This window comes from Salmo trutta, chromosome 12 (assembly GCF_901001165.1).
Source record: "Salmo trutta chromosome 12, fSalTru1.1, whole genome shotgun sequence".
NCBI lineage: Eukaryota > Metazoa > Chordata > Actinopteri > Salmoniformes > Salmonidae > Salmo > Salmo trutta.
Genome location: NC_042968.1, coordinates 19,806,529 through 19,832,642, shown reverse-complemented (window position 1 = coordinate 19,832,642; position 26,114 = coordinate 19,806,529). Strand labels below are relative to the sequence as shown.

Genomic DNA, 26,114 nt, shown 5'->3' with positions numbered 1-26,114 from the left:
TTCTCAGGTTTTTGCCTGCCATATGAGTTCTGTTATACTCACAGACACCATTCAAACAGTTTTAGAAACTTTAGGGTGTTTTCTATCCAAAGCCAATAATTATATGCATATTCTAGTTTCTGGGCAGGAGTAATAATCAGATTAAATCGGGTACGTTTTTATCCGGCCGTGAAAATACTGCCCCCTAGCCATAACAGGTTAAGAACACATTCTTATTTTCAATGACGGCCTAGGAACGGTGGGTTAACTGCCTTGTTCAGGGGCAGAACGACAGATTTTTACTTTGTCAGCTCGGGGATTCAATCTTGCAACCTTACGGTTAACTAGTCCAAAGCTCTAACCACCTGCTTTACATTGCACTCCACGAGGAGCCTGCCTGTTACGCGAATGCAGTAAGAAGCCAAGGTAAGTTGCTAGCTAGCATTAACCTTATAAAAAAACAATCAATCATAAATCACTAGTTAACTACACATGGTTGATGATATTACTAGTTTATCTAGCCTGTCCTGCATTGCATATAATCGCTTAGGTACACGTTGTTCCAACCATAAACATCAATGCCTTTCTTAAAATCAATACACATAATAGCGTTTCAAACGTCACTCGCTCTGAGACTTGGAGTAGTTGTTCCCCTTGCTCTGCATGGGTAACGCTGCTTCGAGGGTGGCTTTTGTCGATGTGTTCCTGGTTCGAGCCCAGGTAGGAGCGAGGAGAGGGATGGAAGCTATACTGTTACACTGGCAATACTAAAGTGCCTATAAGAACATCCAATAGTCAAAAGGTATATGAAATACAAATCGTATAGAGAGAAATAGTCCTATAATATCTACAACCTAAAACATCTTACCTGGGAATATTGAAGACTCATGTTAAAGGGAACCACCAGCTTTCGTTCTCATGTTCTGTGCAAGGAACTTAAACGTAAAGCATTCTTACATGGCACATATTGCACTTTTACTTTCTTCTCCAACACTTTGTTTTTGCATTATTTAAACCAAATTGAACAAGTTTAATTATTTATTTGAGGCTAAATTGATTTTATTGATGTATTATATTAAGTTAAAATAAGTGTTCATTCAGTATTGTTGTAATTGTCATTATTACAAATAAATAAATGTACTTTTTTTTTTAATAAATACATTTTAAAAAATAAAATAAAACATAACCCCCCCCCAAAAAATAAATAAAATAAAATCTCCCCCCCCCCAAAAAGTCGGCTGATTAATCGGTATCGGCTTTTTTTGGTCCTCAAATAAATCGGTATCGGCGGCGAAAAATCATAATCGGTCAACCTCTAGTTCGAATAACAGACTGGAAGCTTCAAATGGTGCTTAGAATCATTGTTCTTCCTAAAGTTGATTCAGTTGATTCAGCTGCGGGATCGGGGCACCACCAGTAAAGTTGATTCAGCTGCGGGATCGGGGCACCACCAGTACAGGACTTGCTCAGGAATGGCAGCAGGCAGGTGTGAGTGCATATGCACACACACAAAAAGCTTGTCCGGAGAAGACAAGGTGAGTGCTACCATCAGTCCTGTGTCATGCCAACAGTAAAGCATCCTGAGACCATTCATGTGTGGGGTTGCTTCTCAGCCAAGGGAGTGGGCTCACTCACAATTTTGCCTAAGAACACACCCATGAATATAGAATGGTACCAACACATCCTCCGAGAGCAACTTCTCCCAAACATCCAGGAACAGTTTGGTGACGAACAATGCCTTTTCAAGCATGATGGAGCACCTTGCCATAAGGGGAACAAAACATCGATATTTTGGGTCCATGGCCAGGAAACTCCCCAGAACTTAATCCCATTGAGAACTTGTGGTCAATCCTCAAGAGGTGGGGGTGGACAAACAAAAACCCACAAATTCTGACAAACTCCAAGCATTGATTATGCAAGAATGGGCTGCCATCAGTCAGGATGTGGCCCAGAAGTTAATTGACAGCATGCCAGGGCGTTGCAGCGGTCTTGAAAAAGAAGGGTCAACAGCGCAAATATTGACTCTTTGCATCAACTTCATGTAATTGTCAATAAAAGCCTTTGACACTTGTAATTATACTTCAGTATTCCATAGTAACATCTGACAAAAATATCTAAAGACACTGAAGCAGCAAACTTTGTGAAAATTTAATTTGTGTCATTCTCAAAACTTTTGGCCACGACTGTAGACTTCGCCTTGTGCACAAGGGAATTGTCATGCTGAAAGAGGAAAGGGCCTTCCCCAAACTGCTGCCACAAAGTTGGAAGCACAGAATTGTCTATAATGTCATTGTATGCAGTAGCGTTAAGATTTCCCTTCACTGGAACTAAGGGGCCTATTCTGAACCTGTTCTGTGAGCTTGTGTGGCCTACCACTTGGCGGCTGTGCCGTTGTTGCTTCTAAACATTTCCACTTCACAATAACAGTAATTCACAGTTGACCGGGGCAGCTTTAGCAGGGCAGAAATTTGACGAACTGACTTGTTGGAAAGGTGGCATCCTATGACAGTGTCACGTTGAAAGTCACTGAGCTCTTCAGTAAGGCCATTCTACTGCCAATGTTTTTCTATGGAGATTGCATGGCTGTGTGCTCGATTTTATACACCTGGCAGCAACGGGTGTGGCTGAAATAGCCAAATCCACTAATTTGAAGGGGTGTCCACATTAGAGGTCGACTATTTATGATTTTCCACCTTTATTTAACCAGGTAGGCTAGTTGAGAACAAGTTCTCATTTACAACTGCGACCTGGCCAAGATAAAGCAAAGCAGTTCGACACATACAACAACACAGTTACACATGGAGTAAAACAAACATCAGTCAATAATACAGTAGAAAAATAAGTCTATATACAATGTGAGCAAATGAGGTGAGATAAGGGAGGTAAAGGCAAAAAAGGCCATGGTGACAAAGTAAATACAATATAGCAAGTAAAACACTGGAATGGTAGATTTGTAGTGGAAGAAAGTGCAAAGTAGAAATATAAATAATGGGGTGCAAAGGACAAAAATAAATACAGTAGGGGAAGAGGTAGTTGTTTGGGCTAAATTATAGATGGGCTATGTACAGGTGCAGTGATCTGTGAGCTGCTCTGACAGCTGGTGCTTAAAGCTAGTGAGGGAGATAAGTGTATACAGTTTCAGAGATTTTTGTAGCTCGTTCCAGTTATTGGCAGCGGAGAACTGGAAGGAGAGACGGCCAAAGGAGGAATTGGCTTTGGGGGTGACCAGAGAGATATACCTGCTGGAGCACGTGCTACAGGTGGGTGCTGCTATGGTGACCAGTGAGCTGAGATAAGGGGGGACTTTACCTAGCAGGGTCTTGTAGATGACCTGGAGCTAGTGGGTTTGGCGACGAGTATGAAGCGAGGGCCAGCCAACGAGAGCGTACAGGTCGCAGTGGTGGGTAGTATATGGGGCTTTGGTGACAAAACGGATTGCACTGTGATAGACTGCATCCAGTTTATTGAGCAGGGTATTGGAGGCTATTTTGTAAATGACATCGCCGAAGTCGAGGATAGGTAGGATGGTCAGTTTTACGAGGGTATGTTTGGCAGCATGAGTGAAGGATGCTTTGTTGCGATATAGGAAGCCGATTCTAGATTTAATTTTGGATTGGAGATGCTTAATGTGAGTCTGGAAGGAGAGTTCACAGTCTAACCAGACACCCAGGTATTTGTCCACATATTCTAAGTAAGAACCGTCCAGAGTAGTGATGCTGGACGGGCGGGCAGGTGCGGACAGCGATCGGTTGAAGAGCATGCATTTAGTTTTACTTGTATTTAAGAGCAGTTGGAGGCCACGGAAGGAGAGTTGTATGGCATTGAAGCTCGTCTGGAGATTAGTTAACACAGTGTCCAATGAAGGGCCAGAAGTATACCGAATGGTGTCGTCTGCGTAGAGGTGGATCAGAGACTCACCAGCAGCAAGAGTGACATCATTGATGTATACAGAGAAAAGAGTTGGCCCAAGAATTGAACCCTGTGGCACCCCCATAGAGACTTCCAGAGGCCCGGACAACAGGCCCTCCGATTTGACACATTGAACTCTATCAGAGAAGTAGTTGGTGAACCAGGCGAGGCAATCATTTGAGAAACCAAGGCTATTGAGTCTGCTGATGAGGAAGTGGTGATTGACAGAGTCGAAAGCCTTGGCCAGGTCAATGAATACAGCAGCACAGTATTGTTTCTTATCGATGGTGGTTACGATATCGTTTAGGACCTTGAGCGTGGCTGAGGTGCACCCATGACCAGCTCTGAAACCAGATTGCATAGCGGAGAAGGTGCGGTGGGATTCGAAATGGTCGGTAATTTGTTTGTTGACTTGGCTTTCGAAGACCTTAGAAAGGCAGGGTAGGATAGATATAGGTCTGTAGCAGTTTGGGTCAAGAGTGTCCCCTCCTTTGAAGAGGGGGATGACAGCAGCTGCTTTCCAATCTTTTGGAATCTCAGACGACACGAAAGAGGTTGAACAGGCTAGTAATAGGGGTTGCAACCATTTCGGCAGATACTTTTAGAAAGAAAGGGTCCAGATTGTCTAGCATGGCTGATTTGTAGGGGTCCAGATTGTGCAGCTCTTTCAGAACATCAGCTGATTGGATTTGGCAGAAGGAGAAATGGGGAAGGCTTGGGTGAGTAGCTGTGGGGGGTGCAGTGCTGTTGACCGCAGTAGGGGTAGCCAGGTGGAAAGCATGGCCAGCCGTAGAAAAATACTTATTGAAATTCTCAATTATAGTGGATTTATCGGAGGTGACAGAGTTTCCTATCCTCAGTGCAGTGGGTAGCGGGGAGGAGGTGTTCTTATTCTCCATGGACTTTACAGTGTCCCAGAACTTTTTGGAGTTTGTGTTGCAGGAAGCAAATTTCTGCTTGAAAAAGCTGGCCTTGGCTTTTCTAACTGCCTGTGTATATTGGTTTCTAACTTCCCTGAAAAGTTGCATATCACGGGGACTGTTCGATGCCAATGCAGAACGCCACAGGATGTTTTTGTGTTGGTTAAGGGCAGTCAGGTCTGGAGAGAACAAAGGGCTATATCTGTTTCTGGTTCTAAATTTCTTGAATGGGGCATGCTTATTTAAGATGGTGAGGAAGGCATTTAAAAAAAAAAAAAACAGGCATCCTCTACTCAAGGGATGAGGTCAATATCCTTCCAGGATACCTGGGCCAGGTCGATTAGAAAGGCTTGCTCACTGAAATGTTTCAGGGAGCATTTGACAGTGATGAGTGGAGGTCATTTGACCGCTGACCGGATGCAGGCAATGATCGGTGAGATCTTGGTTGAAAACAGCAGAGGTGTATTTAGAGGGCAAGTTGGTTAAAATGATATCTATGAGGGTGCCCGTGTTTATGGCTTTGGGGTGGTACCTGGTAGGTTCATTGATAATTTGTGCGAGATTGAGGGCATCAAGCTTAGATTGTAGGATGGCTGGGGTGTTAAGCATGTCCCAGTGTAGGTCACCTAGCAGCACGAGCTCTGAAGATAGATGGGGGGGGCAATCAGTTCACATATGGTGTCCAGAGCACAGCTGGGGGCAGAGGGTGGTCTATAGCAGGCGGCAACGGTGAGAGACTTGTTTTTAGAGACATGGATTTTTAAAAGTAGAAGTTCAAATTGTTTGGGTACAGACCTGGATAGTAGGACAGAACTCTGCAGGCTATCTCTGCAGTAGATTGCAACACCGCCCCCTTTGGCCGTTCTATCTTGTCTGAAAATGTTGTAGTTAGGGATGAAGATTTCAGCGTTTTTGGTGGACTTCCTAAGCCAGGATTCAGACACGGCGAGGACATCCAGGTTGGCAGAGTGTGCTAAAGCAGTGAATAAAACAAACTTAGGGAGAAGGCTTCTAACGTTAACATGCATGAAACCAAGGCTATTACGGTTACAGAAGTCATCAAAAGAGAGCGCCTGAGGAATAGGAGTGGAGCTCGGCACTGCAGGGCCTGGATCCACCTCTACATCACCAGAGGAACAGAGGAGGAGAAGGATAAGGGTACGGCTAAAAGCTGATCTTCTATGACATCCAGAATAGAGAGTAAAAGGAGCAGGTTTCTGGGGGCAATAAAATAGCTTCAAGGTATAATGTAGAGACAAAGGTATGGTAGGATGTGAATGCAGTGGAGGTAAACCTAGGCATTGAGTGATGATGAGAGAGACAGTCTCTAGAAACATCATTGAAACCAGAAGATGTCATAGCATGTGTAGGTGGTGGAACTGAAAGGTTGGATAAGGTATAATGAGTAGGGCTAGAGGCTCTACAGTGAAATAAGCCATTAAACACTAACCAAAACAGCAATGGACAAGGCATATTGACATTAAGGAGAGGCATGCTTAGCCGAGTGATCATAAGCGTCCCATGAGATTCAGACAGCTAGCCGGATCATAGGTAGCAAGCTGGCAGAAGATGGAGGGAGGTCTGTATTTAGCCACCTCGTGCGTTTCCGTCTGTAGATTAGTGGGGTTCCGTGTGGTAAGGGGTACCAGTCCAATTGGCAAAATAGTTATAGTGGCCCAAGAAAATTGTCCGATAGACCTAATCCGATAGCAGCCGATAAGACAGCTAACGATTAGCAGGCTGCAGATGGGCGTTCAGGTTACGTCACGACGGAGGAGCCAGCTGGATAACTCCCTCGGGCAGATAACGTCGGTAGTCCAGTCGTGAAGGCCGGATGGGGCTCCGCATCAGCAGTAAAACGGGTCCGGATAGGTGATTGTAGCCCAGGAGTGGCTGATGGAACTCTTCAGCTGGCTAGCTCCGGAATTTATTTATTTTATTTATTTATTTTATTTCACCTTTATTTAACCAGGTAGGCAAGTTGAGAACAAGTACAAAACTGGCGATAGCTTTTCGAGCTAAGGGATAGCTGATGACCGCTAACCGTGGCTAGCTGAACTCCAACGTTAGCCAGTGGCTAACAGTGAACTGGCTAACCTCTGGCTAGCTTCTGTTGAGGATTTCAGATTTGAGGTAAATAATACTTTTTCCCCCCCATAGACTTAATTATAACACACAGAAATACGAGCCTTAGGTCAATAATTTGGTCGAATCCGGAAACTATCATCTCGAAAACAAAACGTTTTTCTTGTCAGTGAAATACGGAACCGTTCCGTATTTTATCTAACGGGTGGCATCCCTAAGTCTTAATATTCCTGTTACACTGCACAACCTTCAACGTTATGTCATAATTACGTAAAATTCTGGCAAATTAGTTCGCAATGAGCCAGGCGGCCCAAAGTGCTGCATATACCCTGACTGAGTGCAATGAACGCAAAATGCCAATTTCACCTGGTTAATATTGCCTGCTAACCTGGATTTCTTTTAGCTAAATATGCAGGTTTAAAAATATATACTTTTGTGTATTGATTTTAAGAAAGGCATCGATGTTTATGGTTAGGTACAGTCGCGCAACGATTGTGCTTTTTAACCCACCGTTCCTAGCCCGTTATTGAAAATAAGAATGTGTTCTTAACTTACTTGCCTAGTTAAATAAAGGTCTAAAAAAAGAAAAACAATATTTAAAAATAAATAAAAAATATAAAAATCGGCATAAAAAAAATAACGATTTCCGATTGTTATGAAAACTTGAAATCGGCCATTCTGATTAATCGGTCGACCTCTAGTCCACATACGTATCTTGATACTTTTGTATATATAGTGTATCGACTCGTCTTGAAACGGAAAGATGCACATCCCTAATAATTATGGATATGTGATGTATTCATTGCGATGCATCTTGAACAGGTAGACAAAAAGGTATAAAAATACAATATCCTCCTTCGCATGTTTGGGTATTATTTTCCATATTTGAATAATAGCCAATATGCTCCCCCCAAACAAGACCACATTTGGTTGGTACGAACCAGACGAAATCTGAACAAATCATATAAGTCTCAAGTTTGGACATCATAGTAGAGCACAGTAAAGTAGAGTAGAGTTCAGTACATTATACTGTACTCTAGTATGCTTTAATCTCTGTACAGGGCTGTTTTGTATTGATATAGACTCGACTTTCCTTTACTGTACTGCAATGTGCGGTCTAAACTTGTGAAAAAACAGATGTCTAAAATTCATCTACTTTTCAACGTTCATGCACGTCCGGTGCTCAGTGGTTGAGGACGCTGGTTACAGTAAATGGAAACAGAGGGGGCTCATTATGTAGGTGTCAGTAAGAGCCAGGAGAGATGACATTAACTGGAGTGAAAGAGAGAGGGGTTGTCTAGACTTTTCACAATTATGAGCTGAACATAAGTCCGCCAGTGGACGGAAGGACAGTAGCAGGTCTGTGGTTTGTGACTACTATCATTTCCCATTGTAGCCAGTTCAATTGCAGTCATTCTGTTATTGATTTTTCAGTCATTCTGTTACAGATTTTGTAACAGAATGACATTTTAAATATGTGTGGTTTTTTTTGTAAAAGAATGACAAGTCACTAGGCAATATTTCTTAAACTTACAGAAGGCAAATAATTTCAGCAAAATTAAATACAAAATGTTGCTATTAGTTGGCAAGGGTCGTAACTTTAACAATATTGTGTTTTACTGTTATTCTAATAGCTTTTAAAGACTTATGGCAGACACCCGGGTTAGGGGAAGGTTTGGCCTGGGTAGGCCATCATTGTAAATAAGAATTTGTTCTTAAATGACTTGCCTAGTTAAATAAAGGTAAAAAATAAATAAAATAGAAATACATGTTTTCTAAGACCCCTTTGTTTGACCTGAAATCAAAGGCATTGCTTATTCCTAAATTTAGGATGGAAAATAGTTTTTAAAAAAGCTATATGCCTTAATTAAAAATATATAGACTCAACCTTCATTTGACACCACATTTGATGTGCTCCTATGAACTTCACATGTTGGTGCTCATGGGTCCTATAACATGGAAATGGCCATTACAAAATCTTCCATGGTATTTCAAAATACTACTACATTAGTTTGTCATCTCATAAAGGCAGTTCCAACACTTCCCCTGTAATAAAAAAGGAAGACGCAAAACAAATATTTCCATGTTTTAAATGCATTTGGCCTATTCCATAACAATTTCTGATGTTGACCATAAAACGTCAAGTCAATGTATTGACATTCCACGTATGGATCCATGTCATCCAGAGCCGCATTCCTTCATACTGGTTTAAGGTCAGCACCGGGGGACACCGGCTTTACAGCAGATTACTGTGCAGAAAATCAACAAATATACTGTAGCGTATTTTCCGATGATTAACATAAGCCTAGGTGGTGGCATTTTGCAATTTATGACTAGGCTAAGGTTACATGTTACCTAAGTGGTTCTATATTTTTCATATGATGCCCATTATATTATAAAATGTTATAAAAAAGTGCCAGTCATGACTTTCCCAATGTTGTAATTTGACAGACAAACAGTCTGTGTGCTTCAGTTCCTGACATGTCACTATATATAATCTAAAGCTATTTACACAATATTGCAACCAAGACAAATCACAAGTCGGTTCTGAATGATTATACCACCCTTTATGTGGTGCACAAAGTTAGACAATGAACATTTAAGTCTGATTATCTGAAACATCAGTCAACAACAGTTCAAATGCAAAAAGAAAACCACATCTATTAACATATTATGGTTCCTTATGATACTTCATAATTCATGTAGGGAGTTTCTATATGAAACCAAAGGTTAAGACAACAGGTGAAACGTGCATAAAAGTAAAATCACCATATTATTCAGTGTGCAAATTGAGCATATAATTCTGGAAGATGACTGAGGAATGAGTGCAACAATCTTTACCTACAGATATGTGAAGAGATTAATGATGAATGTAGCCGAATAATATTTTATAGGTTTGTATTGATACAACATGCAGGTCATTATTATGTATGAAGACATGCTAAGGTGCAGGGCAGGCTGTGCTATTATTACCATAGCCATTTATGCCGCCATGGACTTGAAATATATGTCGAGACATGCAAAAAAACAACGACTGTGGTTTTCAACCCAGTTAGCCAGTTGTGCACGCCTGCACTTTCTCCCATAAACTAACTTCGTTATAACGCGGGCAAGCGTACTAGCTACATACTATTCTGTTTTCCCGAAATTACGCAAATTGGCTAGAGTGCGAGCAGTAATGAGGATACGGAAACCTTGCACAAGTCCAGCCCATATGTACACCTCAGTGGCCCAGCTCGCTAATGTTTGTTACCAACCGCGAGGTTTCTTGCAGCACCCGGGTTGTTAATATTCACCCATTTTTACCGTTTTAGTCGAGACCTGTCCACCACAAATAAAAAGGCAGCGATAACTTGCTGCTAATGTCATGAAGATGTGTCCGACAATTTATAGTAAACAATATTAGCTCTTGGTAACAGGAAAGTCACGAAAAACTGAAATAAGTGTCATATTGTCAACGCCAATCACAAAGGTTGACATGTTTACCTTTATGAAAATGGGGCTAAGGAGGCAACACACTCAGTAGCTGCAAGTTAATAATGAGCTGGCTAATTAAATATCTGGGCTAGCTAGCTAGATGTAGCCACACTATAATGTCAAAACATATGGAGCTGGCTCAACTAATGTATGTTCACTAAGCTAGCAATCAAAGTAGCACAATGTTAGCTAATGGTCCTCTTACCAGATGGAATTCTTTATTTTGAGCTGCAACGCACTGGCCTCAGTCCCTTGCAGTCCAGGAACTAGGGATGGTAAGGTGCTTATTCCAGAGCCCAGCTTCGGGAGCTGATCATGTTGTTGTTGATCCTCAGTCATCACAATGAGATTCAGGATGGGAGGAAAGGGATCTTTAACATACAGGCCCCAACCTGGACCTTGAGAAAGCAGTTATTTTCCTACTGTACATTACGGACCCACCCGTTCTCATTTGCGATATACGTGGCCTCAGTTCCAAGGTAGAAACGGTGCCGGGAATACATGGTTAGACAGTTAATTTCGAACACCATGCACAGACATATTAAAAAAAAAAAAAAAAAAGTACAGAGGAATCCAAAATGCACGCTTTCACCAGGATTCCGTCGCAGCCTTTGGGGACGACCCGTGCGTTTGCAAACACTAGTGGTGGAAGTGTTTGTGATGCTAACTAGTATTCTGCCAGCAGCACGAACAGTGTCACTTTGTATGTTAATGAAGAAACCTTCTAAATAAAAGCCCGCATTTCAAAACTTTGCAATGTGGATAACTCATTCAAAAGATGTTTACTTTTAAACATTTTTTTGCCTCTACTAACCAAATATGTGTAGTTTTGGAGGGGGACTGTGTCGCCATGGCCTACTGCTGGCTTTTCACGCCGTCCCCTCCATAGCAATATACTGTAATAGATTGTACATGGGAAACATATTGGCTTGTAGAGAGAACTTTTCTATCTGTCTCAGCTAAAGTGGGATGGGAAATACTCAGTAGTGTCTCTATTAACCAAATATGGTTAGTTTTGGAGTGGGACTGTGTTGTACATACATAGGAAGTAGGTGCTGCAGCACCCACTGAAAAATTGGAATAATATTTCATTACAATTTTAAAATCCCAAAAGTAGTGCACTGGGCATTTACTAGTCCTGTATTAGCGAACAATGTAGCCTTGATTATATATATATATATATATATATATATATATATATATATATATATATATATATATATATATATATTTTCCTGTCCTTGTTCTCTCTCTCTACAAGCGAATATATATCCCATGAACAGTCTATTACAGTATATTGCATTGGGGGCTATGTAGGAGCGGAGTGAAAAGCCTGCAGCAGGCCGTGCGACACAGTCACCCTCCAAAACTACACCCTACTGAGTATTTCCAACCCCACTTTAGCTACATTTACATTTTAGTCATTTAGCAGACGCTCTTATCCAGAGCGACTTACAGTAGTGAATGCATACATTTCATTTCATGCATTTTTTTTGTTTGTTATTTTTTTGTTGTTTTTTTGTACTTTTTTTTGTACCTGAGACAGGTATAAAAGTTCTCTCTACAAGCCAATATGTATCCCACCATGTATTGAGTTGCAGTGAAAGGAGTGGGTGGAGTAAGGTGTCACAATTTCTTTAAATATAGCCAAAAGAATAGCTTTCAACATACCAGTAAAAAAAATATATATTCACAGTTTAGCATGTCTTTGCAGGGGAACTCTTATTTTGAAGAAAAGAATGAGCGATCGTTCTGCCAGCATAATATCCTACTGCTAGGAGAACGGTAATGTGATGCTGCTACTCCTGCTGCTGCTGTCAAGCATCGGCGGCGCAGGCGCAGAGTGCACGAATGAAGAATAACGTGTGGGGGGGTTTACACAGCGGTGGTGAGCAGTTAAGTACTGTGTGCCTAATGGCAAAATTTGGCTCAAATGCCCACAGTAAAAATGCTTTATAAAAATGTATGAATGAGCAGTACTATGGACGTGGTCTTCAATAATCCAATGAGTTTGTAAGATAACAGTTAGACATTTCTATTTCATTCAAATGAAATTATTTACAATCAATGGTAAACACATAAATATGTCAATGACATTATGCTCCATGTATAGACATGTAGCGAATATGTTAGCCATAGTAAAGGCTGTCCCCCTACACATTTGCACATTTCAGCTTTTCACATTTTATGTTTAGCAAACAACTCAAATGAATTGTGTTCATTAGTCCACAATGGGCCCTAACATCATCATTTTGCTAAATGTATCAAAGTCAAGATTGTGGAAAACAGCGACTCACACAGCAGAAGTGCGTGTTCCTCCGCATTTGTTTGCACAGCGGAGAAAAACATTTAGCCACGACTTGTTGCTAGGCAACCGCAACGCCAACCGCCAGATTCTGCACAACAAAATGTCTGAAAGAAGAATCCCTGAGGTGAGTCAATGTATTGTTTCAAACAACTAGCTACAGTATTATACTGCTAAAAAACGTTAACAAACCCATTCACAAGTTAAATACAAGAACTAACTAGCTATTGCCACCTTTATGTGTCCTAGCTATATCGCTGTTTAAGATCTAAATTAGCTAACTGCTAGCTAGATAGTTAGCATGCTAGCTAAAACTATATTATAGTTCAACGAAAGCGTTGTTCCTTTGAAATGTTATATGCCTGTTGACTAAAATAACCAACAACTACTATATTTGTAATTAGCTACCTAACTTACTACATGTGTTTATTTAGACCAAAAGATCCATGTCATCCAAGGCAGAAAGGTCTCAAGGAGGAAAATCTGTGAGACGTCCAGCCTCTGTCCCCTCAAAGAAACCATCCACGATAGACCTACTTGCTAAAGAGGAGGAATACAAGTAAGGTTCCTTGCCCAAACATCTGTGCCCATTGCCAAACATCTATTGAGTCAATGTAGACTGTATCATATGAGATGATGTAACCAGATGGCTATAGCAATAAAATAAATAATATTTCTCCCATTCCAGACGTATAAATGCAGAGCTGGAGGCAAAAACAGCCGAACTAGTAAGGCAAGCAGAACAGGTTATGGTAAGTGGTTTAAGATAGCTACCTGACCAATTGACACTCTTCAGAACAACATAAAACATTCATTTTTAGACATATTTGTTTTATTTAAACATTTTTTCTTTTTTTTCAGAGTGACCAAAATGAAGTCTTGTCAAAGCCAATCTCTTTCCACCTTGATGTTGACATCGAGGAGGAGGATTTCAAGTAATAAAATATTGCATTGCTCTAAATGTATAGCATTTCAGTGTAGTAGACTGGATAAGAATATATGAGAACAGCCTATAATACAAATGTATTTGTCTGTAGGAATGTGAACATGCTGGAATCTTCAGTTATGAAGCCCACTACTAAGGTGCAGTATTCAATTCAGTTTGATAGGTAAAAATGTAACATCTCAGAGACGCAAAGGTAATGCAATCAGTTAGTAAAACTGGGGAGGAATCTCAATTTAATTTCCTTGATTCCTCCCGTCCTCTCCCCTCACCGCCTTTTCAAAACCCATTGGATGAGAAGGTCAGAGGGGAGGAACCTCTGACCTTCTCATCCAATGGGTCTTGAGAAGAAGGCGAGGAATCAAGGAAATGCAATTGAAATTCTCCCTAAATCATATTTCCATTGCTCAGGTAATGACAAAGAAAAGGGTCACATCAAAATCCAATTCACAAAACAGACCTCCTGGAAACCAGAGAAAAGCACAGTAAGAATGTTATCCTTATCACAAACGTTCACACAAATATCTATTTGAAACATTGGAAGATTGTAAAAGGTTATGGCTTAATGAGTGTCCAGCATTGTGGATATCAGTTTCTTATGTATATGACTTTTTCAACTTTTTGTTTGAGTTGTATTTTGTTAATTTGTTATTTTATTTCAGAACAACAAAGGCAGCTGCAGTTGAGGATGTTGCGGTTCTTGAAGATTTTGTGGATTTTTCCTTGGCTAAAACAATACGTAGCATTGAGGGGAAGCTGGATGATGGAGATACTCATGACAATCTTATGGAAGACATCATGCCCAGTGTTGGGGATGAGATGGGATCAGGTGAATTCTGATTTCATTTATTACACTTTCTGTGGCTTTCTCACACATTCACAATATCACATCTGGAGCACAAGAATGGATCTTTGCAAAAACATTAATTACAAAAAAATACGTTATTTATTAGAGTTCCAGAATATCAATTGTTTCAGCCTTCTTAGTTTGAGCTTCTCGCATATCCTTAAAATGATATCAACTCGCATATCCTAAAAATTATGTAATTCTTTATGTAACTATAGTATAATATTTTTGTGTGTGCTGTGTTTTAGATGCTCAAATCCGTTTTCTCAAAGCAAAACTTTGTGTAATGCAAGAAGAATTTAACCGGCTATCATATGAGTGCAACAAAAAGGTAATGATAGAAATATGAGAGATGGAAATTAGGTATATTTTTGAGTAAAATGTAACATTGAAACAAGTATAAAACATTTATTTGTTCTAGGATGATACAAACAGTAGTTTAAGCACTAACATAAAGGAGGTGGAGGAGGATCGAGCTAGACTACAGAAGACTGCAAACATTCAGCAAACCCAGATAGAGAAACACAGAGCTTTAGCGGAGGAGTCAAACAGAAAAGGTGATGGGCTCCAGCAACAAGTAACTGCTCTACAGAAGGTTGGTGTCAAGGATAAAACCGTTATTACATTGATTCTCTTTCAAGTTAGTCATTTTGGTAATATTAAACAGCACATATTGTAACCATGAAAGTCCATGAACAGTGACTGAGAAACCTAGACGTGTGTAGACAGCAGTTGAGATAGCTGTTAATGTCTTATTGCTGAATGGGGAGGGGGACGTTATACAGCTTAGACAAGGTTGTTAATGAAGGATGAAATCAACCCCTCAGCAGGGGAATGCCTGGCATGTCCTCATTAACATGATCAGCCTGTAAGGTGAACCTCTCCTGCAGCTGGCGATAGTGCGGCGCTCATGTGACAGATATCTTTGGAATTCAGAGAAATCCCCCAGCGAAATTGCCCTCGCCTTGACTAGGGGTGGAGTAAAACATGGTTGTATAATATTTCCCACTGGGAGGGATCACAGAGACACACACTGAGTGTACAAAACATTAGGAACACCTTCCTACTATTGCATTGCACCACCTTTTGCCATCAGAATCGCCTCAACTCGTCAGGGCATGGACTCTACAAGGTGTCGAAAGCGTTCTACAGGGATGCTGGCCCATGTTGATTCCAATGCTTCCCACAGTTGTGTCAAGGTGGCTGGATATGCATTGGCTGGTGGACCATTTCACCTGGAGTCACCTGGTATTTTTGTATTGTATTTATTATGAATCCACATTAGCTGTTGCCAAGGCAGCAGCTACTATTCCTGGGGTCCAAACACACCAAAGCACCTACATTACATATAAAACAAAAGATAAAACAGTGTACTATGTTTGTACTGAATGAGCTAAAGATAAAACAGTACATCATATAACATCCCTACACCACCACATATCCACAACACAAAATGTTCAATACAACAATATCACAATGTGTGTGTATGCAAGTGTCTGTACCTTTGTGTGTCTCTTCACAGTCCCCGTTGTTCCATAAGGTGTATTTTTACATGCTTTTTAAATCTGATTCTACTGCTTGCATCAGTTACCTGATGTGGAATTGAGTTCCATGTAGTCATGGCTCTATGTAGTACTGTGCGCCTTCCAAAGTCTGTTCTGGACTTGGGGACAGTGAAGAGACCTCTGGTGGCATGAGTGTCTGAGCTGTGTGCTAGTATTTTAAACGAACAGCTTGGTACATTGAGGTTGTCAACACCTCTTACAAAAACAACTAATGATGAAGTCAATCTCTCTTCCACTTTGAGCCATGAGAGATTGACATGCATGTCATTAATGTTAGCTTTCCGTGTACTTTTAAGGACCAGCCGTGCTGCCCTGTTCTAAGCCAACTGCAATATTCCCAAGTCCCTTTTTGTGGCACCTGATCACACTACTGAACAGTAGTCTAGGTGCAACAAAACTAGTGCCTGTATGACCTGCCTTGTTGATAGTGTTGTTACGAAGGCAGAGCAACGCTTTATTATAGACAGACACCCCCCCCCCCCCATCTTAGCTACTGTTGTATCAATATGTTTTGACCATGACAGTTTACAATCCAGGGTTACTCCAAGCAGTTTAGTCACCTCAACTTGCTCAATTTCCACATTATTCATTATGAGACGTAGTTGAGGTTTAGGGTTTAGTGAATGATTTGTCCCAAATACAATGCTTTTAGTTTTGGAAATATTTAGCACTAGCTTATTCCTTGCTACCCATTCTGAAACTAACTGCAGCTCTTTAAGTATTGCAGTCATTTCAGTCGTTGTAGTAGCTGACGTGTATAGTGTTGAGTCATCCGCATACATAGACACACTGGCCTTACTCAAAGCCAGTGGCATGTCGTTAGTAAAGATTGAAAAAAAGCAAGGGACCTGGTCAGTCTGTCATGGAAAGAGCAGGCGTTCCAAAATGTTTTGTACACTTAGTGTATGTCCACTCCCAAAGAAAAGAAGAATGAATGGTTGATGGCTTCCGATTGCTTAGTCACAACAATTATCGGTTTAAATGAACTATTAGCGTTTCATTTCTGAAATATAAAGTTAATAAGTAACTGTGATGACAGTCAGTTTTTGTAGATATCTAACCAAATATTACCATTATCATTACAGTGCTTTTGAAAATGTGTGTTAGTGCGCTATAAAAACATTACACAAAATGCTTTTACTGAGTTAGCTTGTCCCCCTCTGTGTGTTTAACAAAGGAAATCGAGGGTTTGAAGAGAGCACAAAAACAGGCAGCAACCAATCACAGTGCCATAGAGGTAAGACTGAACAGAGCCTTGGAGGAAGTTGAGAGGTCCAAGACACAACTGACCAAGCTCAAGCAGATGAGCAAGGTAAATTAAACCACCTATCAGTGCATTTAGTGATCACATCAATCATAATTTACACTGTAAATTGTATTGCTAGATAGTACCATGCTATTAGTATAGTTCAGAGTTTGGTATTCAAATTTGGCTTCTGTCACTTGTTGCATTACCCAGGTTAAATAAAACAAGTCTATGTCTATCCTTTCCAAAAGGACACAGCAGACCAGGAGCATAAAACAATAGAAACATTAAAAGCTGAAAACAAGAAGCTGGAAAAGCAAAAAGCTGAACTGATAGTGGGTTTTAAAAAACAGCTCAAACTGATTGATATACTGAAAAGGCAAAAAGTAAGTCCTCATATTAAATGCAAGTAATTATTACAAGGCAGTATCATTATTGATATTTCTCCTTATCAAACTGACATATTTTTTCTCTTGCTTGAGCAGATGCATTTTGAAGCTGCCAAGATGTTGTCATTTACAGAAGAGGAATTCATGAAAGCTCTTGACTGGGGGAAATCATAAAGCAATACTGAAAAATGTATGTAATACAATCTTGCTTGCCTTGAATGTATTCTTATGGTTAGCTACAACATTAATTATGTGGCCTTTAACATTGTGTGGAAGTTATGTAGTATGTATGCATTGTTCATTTATACAGAATATATTTGTAATGCAGTTGGATTTTAAAAGTAACATTTTATTACAATAATGGGTTAAATCAATTTAAACTGGAGTTGTATCTTCACCTAATAAAGGAAATTGTGTTTTTTTTAAATTACCAAATGACTTCAACTGAAAATTGCTGCACCCCCATGATAGGATTTATGGTGTTGTGATATGCAGCTAGTGGGATACAAATTAGTCATTGCAACTTAATACATTTGAGTACACCATCGCCATAAGAAATCCACCATTTGATACACCAAAAGAAACACTTGACAGCATCTACCCAATAATGCCATCTAGTGGTGTAGTTTAGAAAGTGGTTATTCATCATCTCTCCAGCCCTCTTCATCAAAGATGTCGGCCTGTCGCTTTTGGAAATTTCTTCTGAAGTCCTCGTCAAAGTGTTCAAGGTCATCTTCCCAGATTATGCCCTTAACATTAGAGAATAACAGTCAGTTTCAAAAGTGTGATTTTGCTGGAGCAACATTGCATCAAAAGTTTTTTTTTTTTAAGAATTTGGACAGCCAATGATCAGAGTTTATAAAGAAAAACACAAAGAAAACACTTGCAGTAGAACTAAAAACTAAGACAACCTCCTCTCCCTTACCAGTAGTTTTGTGGCATGGAGTTTGAGAAGTCTTTACCTTTCCTCCTCAATGATCTGTCGACGCAATGTCTCCCTCTCCTGTTCCATTGCTCTTTCTTCAGCCTCACGTTCCTTGGGAAGAGAGACCAAACTTACAATCAACAAATGTTCCTTAAGGTACCTACAGACTACCTCTGAGGCAGACAAAACAGTGTTAAACAGAAAAGCTTCAGTTACAATAACACCACTTTGATGTTGATAAAGAGTGCACAAGTGGGTTCATGATAAGAGCAATATACTGTACCTTGTCAGCCAGGTACTGCTGTCTCCTGTCCTCCAGCAGTTTCTCCACAGCCCTCTTGTGCTCAAGCTGCTTCATGCGATGTTTCTGGGCATTCATCTGCTCTATGCGGTCGTCCTCAGCCATCATCATCTGCCTGAAGGCCTCCTTCACCTTCTCAGCCTGCCTCCGCATTTCCTTGAAGGCTATTTGCTCTTGGCAGGTCTGCTGCAACTCCAGCCTCTGTCTGATTCTCTTCTCCATATCTTCCTGTTAACCGTTTAAAAAGGGTTGAATCCTCTAAAGGCGGTTTGGAAATTTAGGAAATTATAAAATGTGAATATGCTTGCTTACGATTTGTTTATGCCTTGCAGCCTCGACTTGCTCCTCCTGACAAAGCTCTTTATGAACACGCTCCATCTCGTCACGCTGCTGCCTCTCCATTTCAATCTTCTCAGTGAGCTAGAAGACATTCCTCAACAGCCATCAATATTGTTGTAATAATTTCTCACTTTGTACACAAAAAAAAGACTAGAATATATTCTTAAATATGAACATAGCCAAGTGTTTTGCAAATTAAGTGACTTTTCTCCCTCTTACCATCTGGTGAAGGTGTTCTTTTGCCTGCTCTCGTTCTCTGACTTTCTCCATTCTGCTCTTCTCCTTAGCTGCTGGTAACTGGCAAATTCCAGGATGCATCTGTTCTCAGCCTCCATCTTCTCCTGCTCCATCGGTCTCCACTCAGTCTGCTGGCTCTTGAACTCCTATGTACCTTTGAGTGGCTGTTATCTTCTCCAGTCTTAACTGCCTCTCCCTGCAAATAAGGTAATTTGATTTCATTATATACTGATCACTTGATCAAGCAGGAAACTTAGACAACTTGTGAAAACAGACTGCCACTGTCCACTCACATTTGATCCTCAGATCGTCCTGATGATTTCGTCAACCATGAGTTTCTCCTTGAGGAACTCCTCATAAGCCTCCTGTCTCTTGTGCTCGTTCTCCTCCAGCTGCTGCTCCAGCTGGTACTGCACCACCTCCTCGTAGCGCTTATGGTCTTGCTTCTCCTGCTCCACAGAGGCCTGCTCATGCTCGCTCTTCATCTTACGAGCAATATCAGCCTCCAGACGCTAATGTCAGAGAAAAATATGTATTCACAAAAAGCACAACCAACAACTGTTTTGGTTCAAGTCTCAGATGTCCCTTCTACCCCAGGAAAGGACATTTATGAATTTACCACTGTCTCATATCTGACTCCTTTTCAGCAATCTGTGCGGCCCTCTCCCGGTTTAGGTATGCAGACTTGAGCTTCCTCTCCAACTCATGGAGTTCAACACTAAAATTACAAAGGAAACATTAACAGCAACATAAAACATCTATCCTGCAAAAACTATGGACAGATTATTGTTGATACACTAACCCTTGGATTTTTATTAAAGTCTGAAAGGCCCTTTCCCATCGGGCAAGTCAGGAGTATTTTTTGGTTGACCGAAGATTATGATCACTTGCCCGAAAATGTAAATTAGCTATTTACACGCTGCAGTTCTATATATTCCCTGCCTTTCATCTACACATAGGGGAGGAATCATAAAGATCAGTACTGGAATTTGTTGTATTTTGTTGTATCAGTAATAAAAATAAAAAATCTCAGAGCAGGCTCAACTTGCCCAACTGCCATAAATTGACTGGCTTTCAGTTTTAGGCTACTAGAATTTGTTGCAGTTCAGTTATTTTCACTTCTTATTTTTAAATGACCTGCCCAATGGGGCAACCTCAGAGCAGGTGTGACTGCTCAGTTCACTTGACCCGGGCAATAGGAGGGCAACCCTTAATGTCAACCTTGCCAACCCCCTCATGTTGGGACTTACCTGTTCTCTTTTATATATTGCCTCATTTTTTCATCTCTAAGCTTTACATAGCTGTCAGTTCTTGTGCCATTCTCTCTTGTTCCAGTTGCTTTTCCTTGTATATTCTCTCCTCCACTGCCTGTAAGAGTCAGATGAAGCAAGCAATTACTTTTAGGACCCGTTTTCCTGACACAGATGAGCCTAGTTGTCCTTTAAGCAGGTGCTTTTCATGAATGCTGTGTGAAGGTGATACCTTGCATGCATACCTTATGAGAGCATCCTCAATTTGGCTTTCGTGCAGCTCGTCTTGCACCTTGCGTAGGTATCGCTTCTTTTCAAGTCTCTCCTCACTCATTAGATTGGTTTGCATTTGTCTGTCCTTAGTGATGCGTTTTGTCTGGTCTTCTCGTTGCACCTTCTGTCGTCAATTCCGAGATCACCCTCTGCTGCTGACTGTGCGTCATGTTGAGCCGCTGGCTCATTGAAGCCTTGAGGAAAGACCGCATTAGTTAATTTTGGTCAATGTATCAAGCAAATACATACTGGCTACTACCAGTGGGAATAATAAAATGTAAATAAACTTTGGAGTACCACTCTGGCTTACTTAGCACTAACAGCTAGGTCAGGGGTTTTGAAAGTGGGGTCATTTTAATGAATATTACTAGCACCAACAGAATCAACCAATTTTAGACAAGGGATCTGTGTAAGTTGAGGGTGCAATACAATATAATGTAATATCATGAATCGCTATTGATGTTCTTAATCCTCTACGGGATCGTTGTCCCTATACTGGGACGGTTGAGCAAACGCGCTAATGTGATTAGCATGACGTAAGTTACAGACAACTTTCCAGGACATAAACATGTCTTATATGGGCAGAAAGCTTAAATTCTTGTTAATCTAACTGCATTGTCCAATTTACAGTAGCCATTACAGTGAACAAATACCATGCTATTTGAGGAGTGCACAACAACTTATCATGGCAAATGGTTTGATACATTCACATCTGAAAGGTAAATAATGTACTTGCATTCAATCTTGCTCTGATTTGTCATCCTGAGGGTCTCAGAGATAAAATGTAGCATGGTTTTGTTTAATAAAATCCATTTTTATATTCAAATGTAGGAACTGGGTTCTACAGTTTGAAGTTTGAACCCCTGCTGGCTCTACACCCACACCACCCGGCCATCTAGATGTGTGAAAGTTAGTGTATAAGCTAATGATCCATCATGTATGACATTTCTGGGAGTGTAAACTTAAATTTTGTATTACCATATTATTTTTGTATGTTCTCTATAGTTATGTACTTGAAATGTATCAATTGACCAATTCGGCACATTTGGGCAGACTTGATACAAAACTGTGCAGTATCGCAATGCTCCACTGGATCAATCTGAAACTTTGCACACACACACACACACACACTGCTGCCATCTGGTGGCCAAAATCAAAATTCCATCAGCGTATGTTTTTTTTTGTTGGTGTTATCTTTTACCAGATCGAATGTGTTGTATTCTCCTACATTAATTTCAGATTTCCACAAACTTCAAAGTGTTAACTTTTGAAATGGTATCAATAATATGCATATCCTTGCTTCAGGTCCTGAGCTACAGGCAGTTAGATTTGGGTATGTCATTTTTGGCAAAAATTGAAAAAAGGGTCAGATCCTTAAGAGGTTCCAGATGCACATGTGCCTGGGAGGCACAGGGATATAGTATCCACAGTGCTCCATCAATGATACATTTGTTCAACTGGATTCTTCTTGCATTCCTCAAATGTTGTTTTGAACATAATGCACTGTAATTTAAGCTTTACCACTGAAATATTCTCTCTGCCTCAAGGCAAAATGTGTAGAATTGCAGGAAACTTTAAAATGGCAACATTTTATCTGATGCCAAAAGAGCCTTAAATGTTATTTCCCAGTGACCGAGACTTGTGCGCTGCAGTTATAGTAAAACTGCTTGTATCCTGTTTAAAAGAAAATATCGCACTGTAAAGTAGGAGTCGTGTTCTGATATTCTGAGGGGGCTATCACAAAAGTGGTCCCCGACGCAAACAAGTTTGAGAACCTCAGAGCTAGCTAGGTAAATTAACTAGTTATCTAACGTCGTTAACCATTGAATAGCTAGATAATTTTCATGGAAAACATAATCGACAACCAAGTAATTTACCATCATTGCGTGGAGCTGTTGCAAGCCTCTCGTTGATTTGTATGTTTCACCAGGCAAAAATGTAATAATCTTCATCTGCCACTTTGCTCCATTTGTTTTGCTTCCAGTCGTCTTGGTAACATCGTGCCTTTTGTACATAACAATAAACTCGAATGTAATTGGTTAAAAAGTCCGCTTGGTCCTCCTGTCTTCCCTAAGGTACAGGTGCTGCGAATAATCAGTTAAGTTATTGACACAATAGTTAATCACAAACATCAGACAACATATCACCTACCCATCCACACACAGGTCCCAATTCTCTACCATGCTATGACACCCCCTCCAAACTATCTAAATACAATATAGTTTGTACAATGGATATCTATGTATTTTGTAGTTGAATAAAAAATAAAAAAAGGACAATAATAGGACTACCCCGGTCTAGTTAACTGAATACATTTCTAAAATAATTTGTCCAATTGGCAGGTCCTGATATTACTTGATTTCAGATTACTGGTATATAAAAAAGTTCTAATTTGATCGATGTTAGGGACAGAAGTATTGTCAGTGAAGCTGTCTGAAAGTATTATATTACAATGCTTTAAAGTATTCACACTCCTTGAATTACTCCAAATTCAGTTGTACAGCCTAAATTTAAAATAGATTACATTTCGATTTTTTTGTCACTGGCCTACACACATAAAAGTTAAATTTAAATTAATAAAAAATGAAAAGCTGAAATGTCTTGAGTCAATTAGTACTCAATCCCTTTTATGGCAAGACGAAACAAGTTCAGGAGTAAAAATATGCTTAACAAGTCAAATTGCATGTACTCACTCTGTTTGCCATAAATGTTTAAACATGATTTTTTAAATCACTACCTTACCTCTGTACCCCACACACATCCAATTATCAGCAAGGCCCCTGAGAAAACTAAGGATGGGTCAGCAACATTGTAGTTACTCCACAATACTAACCTAATTGACAGTGTGAAAAGAAACATGCATCCTGTTTGCAACAAGGCACTAAAGTAATACAACAACAAAATGTGGTAAAGCAATTAACTTTCCTTCTCAATGCAAAGTGTTATGTTACGGGCAAATTCAATACAACACTTTACTGAGTACCACTCTCCATATTTTCAAGAACAGCGGTGGCTGTATCATGTTATGGGTATGCTTGTAATCGTTAAGGACCGGGGAGTTTTTCAGGATAAAAAAAGAAATGGAATGGAGCTAAGCACGGACAAAATCCTAGAGGAAAACCTGCTTCAGTCTGCTTTCCACCAGACACTGGAAGATTAATTCACCTTTCAGCAGGACAATAACATTAAACACATAGCCAGATTTAAAAACGAGTGAATGTTCCCGAGTGGCCGAGTTAACAGTTTTGACGTAAATCTATGGTAAGACCTGAAATTGGTTGTCTGGCAATGATCAACAACCAATTTGACAGAGCTTGAAGAATTTAGAAAATAAATGGGCAAATGTTGCACAATCCAGGTGAGGAAAGGTCTTAGAGACTTACCCAGAAAGACAGCTGTAATCACTGCCAAATGTGCTTCTGCAAAGTATTGACTCAGGGGTGTGAATTAGATATCTGTATTTCATTTAATAGATTTACAAAAAAATTTACTAATGTTTTCAGTGTCATTATGGGGTATTGTGTGTAGATGGGTGAGAATATTATTTTTAATCAATTTTGAATTCAGGCTGTAAAATAAAACAAATGAGGAATACGTCAAGGGGTATACTTTCTGAAGGTATATCTCCTTGAAGCCTGAAAGATTATGGGGCCATGATATCACTTGATTTCAGAAATGGGGCTATGATATCACTTGATTTCAGGTGATCCAAAGGCAATTTTTTTTCATTTTGTTCCTTTCACAATGATGCAGGGACCAAAATAAACTCAGAAGCCTGTAATTTTCTTTTTATCTTGCCTTTACAGAAATGTTATTCAACTCTTACTCTGAGGTCTGGAGCCTGCTGGTTTTCTGTTCTGATAATGAATTGCTCCCACCTTGTGTGCCAGGTCTAAATCAGTCCCTGTTTAGAGGGGAACAATGAAAAAAAATGCAGTGGTACTGGCATCGACATCCAGAATTGACTTGGAGGGTTTTACAGGATTTGCATAGAATTCAAAAGGGAGACAATCTTTGAGTTTCACTTTTCAAAGTCTCTTGCTCCTTGGTTGAAACTGTCATACACTGTCAGCCATTCTATAAAGCTTGTTCCCATTGAGCATCATTAGCTGACATTTGGAACACTTGCAAACAAATACAGATAGAAATGACTGGGGGTGGAGGCTGTGCATACGTGAGGTGTTCTCACTTCACAAGGTGGCAATGCTCCTCGAGGTGCCCTGAAATTTGACAGAAGTGTGCCTCCCTCTGAGACCTCATCCGAAAAATCTTCAAAACGACTTAGCCTGAGGTGACAACTGAGTATTGTATTTGGGCCTACTGTGCCCTGCCAGTAAAGGAGATGCTGAAATAATATCTGACAGAATTTAGTCTCTGCTCTCATTGTTTTGTTTCTTTTGTTAAATTTCCCTCAAGAAAGTGAATACAGATTGAACAGTGACAGTCTGGAGGATCCCACAAAGGAAACATAAATCTAGGTTTTAGTTTACTACTACTACTGTAGTGGTGTACCCTTTCTGCACTGTCATGTCCTCTAATACTGGTACAGTACAATCCATTGATCACAAGACAAACTATCAGGCAATTCTGGTGAATTGATGTTACACACAGGATATAATAAACAGAATTAGACAAGAATGCGGAAGTAATGTCTATTTTAAGGATGCAAGAAAACAGTCTAGCTTCACTGCTTGGGATAATTCTGTATGTATTATCTGCGCATGCTGGCCAAGAGCGACACCTTTGCTGTCACCTGTCAAAAAAATTATATCCATCTCTAGCTTGTTTACGCATGAACTCATGTCACCCTTCTCCCTCAAGCTTTTTGCATCCTCAACCTCCCCCTCAGCTGAAAATGCACCAAACTAACACAAGATGGCACAATGATCACATTCATAGCAAAGGTGAATACATTTCAGTGCCAAGTCAACACTCCTGTCAGTGTTAAGCCTATCAAGATGCTTGTAATTTATAACTATTTGTGAGGTAACTGGGGAATCAATGCATTTCATTACTTTTCATATAAGCTGGGCAGTGATGAGCCTACAGACTACAGTTGATCACCTCTCAACCATAATGAACATGGACAGTCCGTTCTTAATCAAGTCTCAGTAGCAGATTTCA

At 40.2% G+C, this 26,114-nt stretch overlaps 2 protein-coding genes and 1 pseudogene across 5 annotated transcripts in view; 1 reads left to right on the top strand and 2 right to left on the bottom strand.

Moving 5' to 3' along the window:
* LOC115203106 (DNA-binding protein RFX7) overlaps positions 1-11,022 on the bottom strand; it is a 45,567-nt gene extending 34,545 nt beyond the window's left edge. For both annotated transcript variants that reach the window (XM_029767484.1, XM_029767485.1), the window contains exon 1: positions 10,576-11,022. In XM_029767484.1, coding sequence (XP_029623344.1) covers positions 10,576-10,709 — 134 coding nt within the window. In that variant the 5' untranslated portion in view covers positions 10,710-11,022. The remainder of the gene's footprint in view (positions 1-10,575) is intronic.
* Positions 11,023-12,713: 1,691 nt separating this feature from the next.
* Positions 12,714-19,602, top strand: tex9 (testis expressed 9). 3 transcript variants are annotated; one of them, XM_029767482.1, is made up of 13 exons: positions 12,719-12,802; positions 13,110-13,234; positions 13,364-13,427; positions 13,537-13,610; positions 13,713-13,758; positions 14,030-14,103; positions 14,281-14,447; positions 14,714-14,796; positions 14,887-15,060; positions 17,208-17,342; positions 17,528-17,662; positions 17,762-17,855; positions 19,518-19,602. In XM_029767482.1, exons 1-12 carry the CDS (start codon positions 12,779-12,781, stop codon positions 17,837-17,839), a joined length of 1,179 nt encoding a protein of 392 aa, XP_029623342.1. In that variant the 5' UTR covers positions 12,719-12,778; the 3' UTR covers positions 17,840-17,855; positions 19,518-19,602. The 3 variants fall into 3 exon arrangements, with proteins under 3 accessions (XP_029623343.1, XP_029623342.1, XP_029623341.1); XM_029767481.1 differs by lacking the exon at positions 19,518-19,602 and having other exon boundaries at positions 12,720-12,802; positions 17,762-18,100; XM_029767483.1 differs by lacking the exons at positions 17,528-17,662; positions 19,518-19,602 and having other exon boundaries at positions 12,714-12,802; positions 17,762-18,100.
* On the bottom strand, positions 17,994-22,873 carry LOC115204731 (meiosis-specific nuclear structural protein 1-like; annotated as a pseudogene).
* Positions 22,874-26,114: the final 3,241 nt, after the last annotated feature.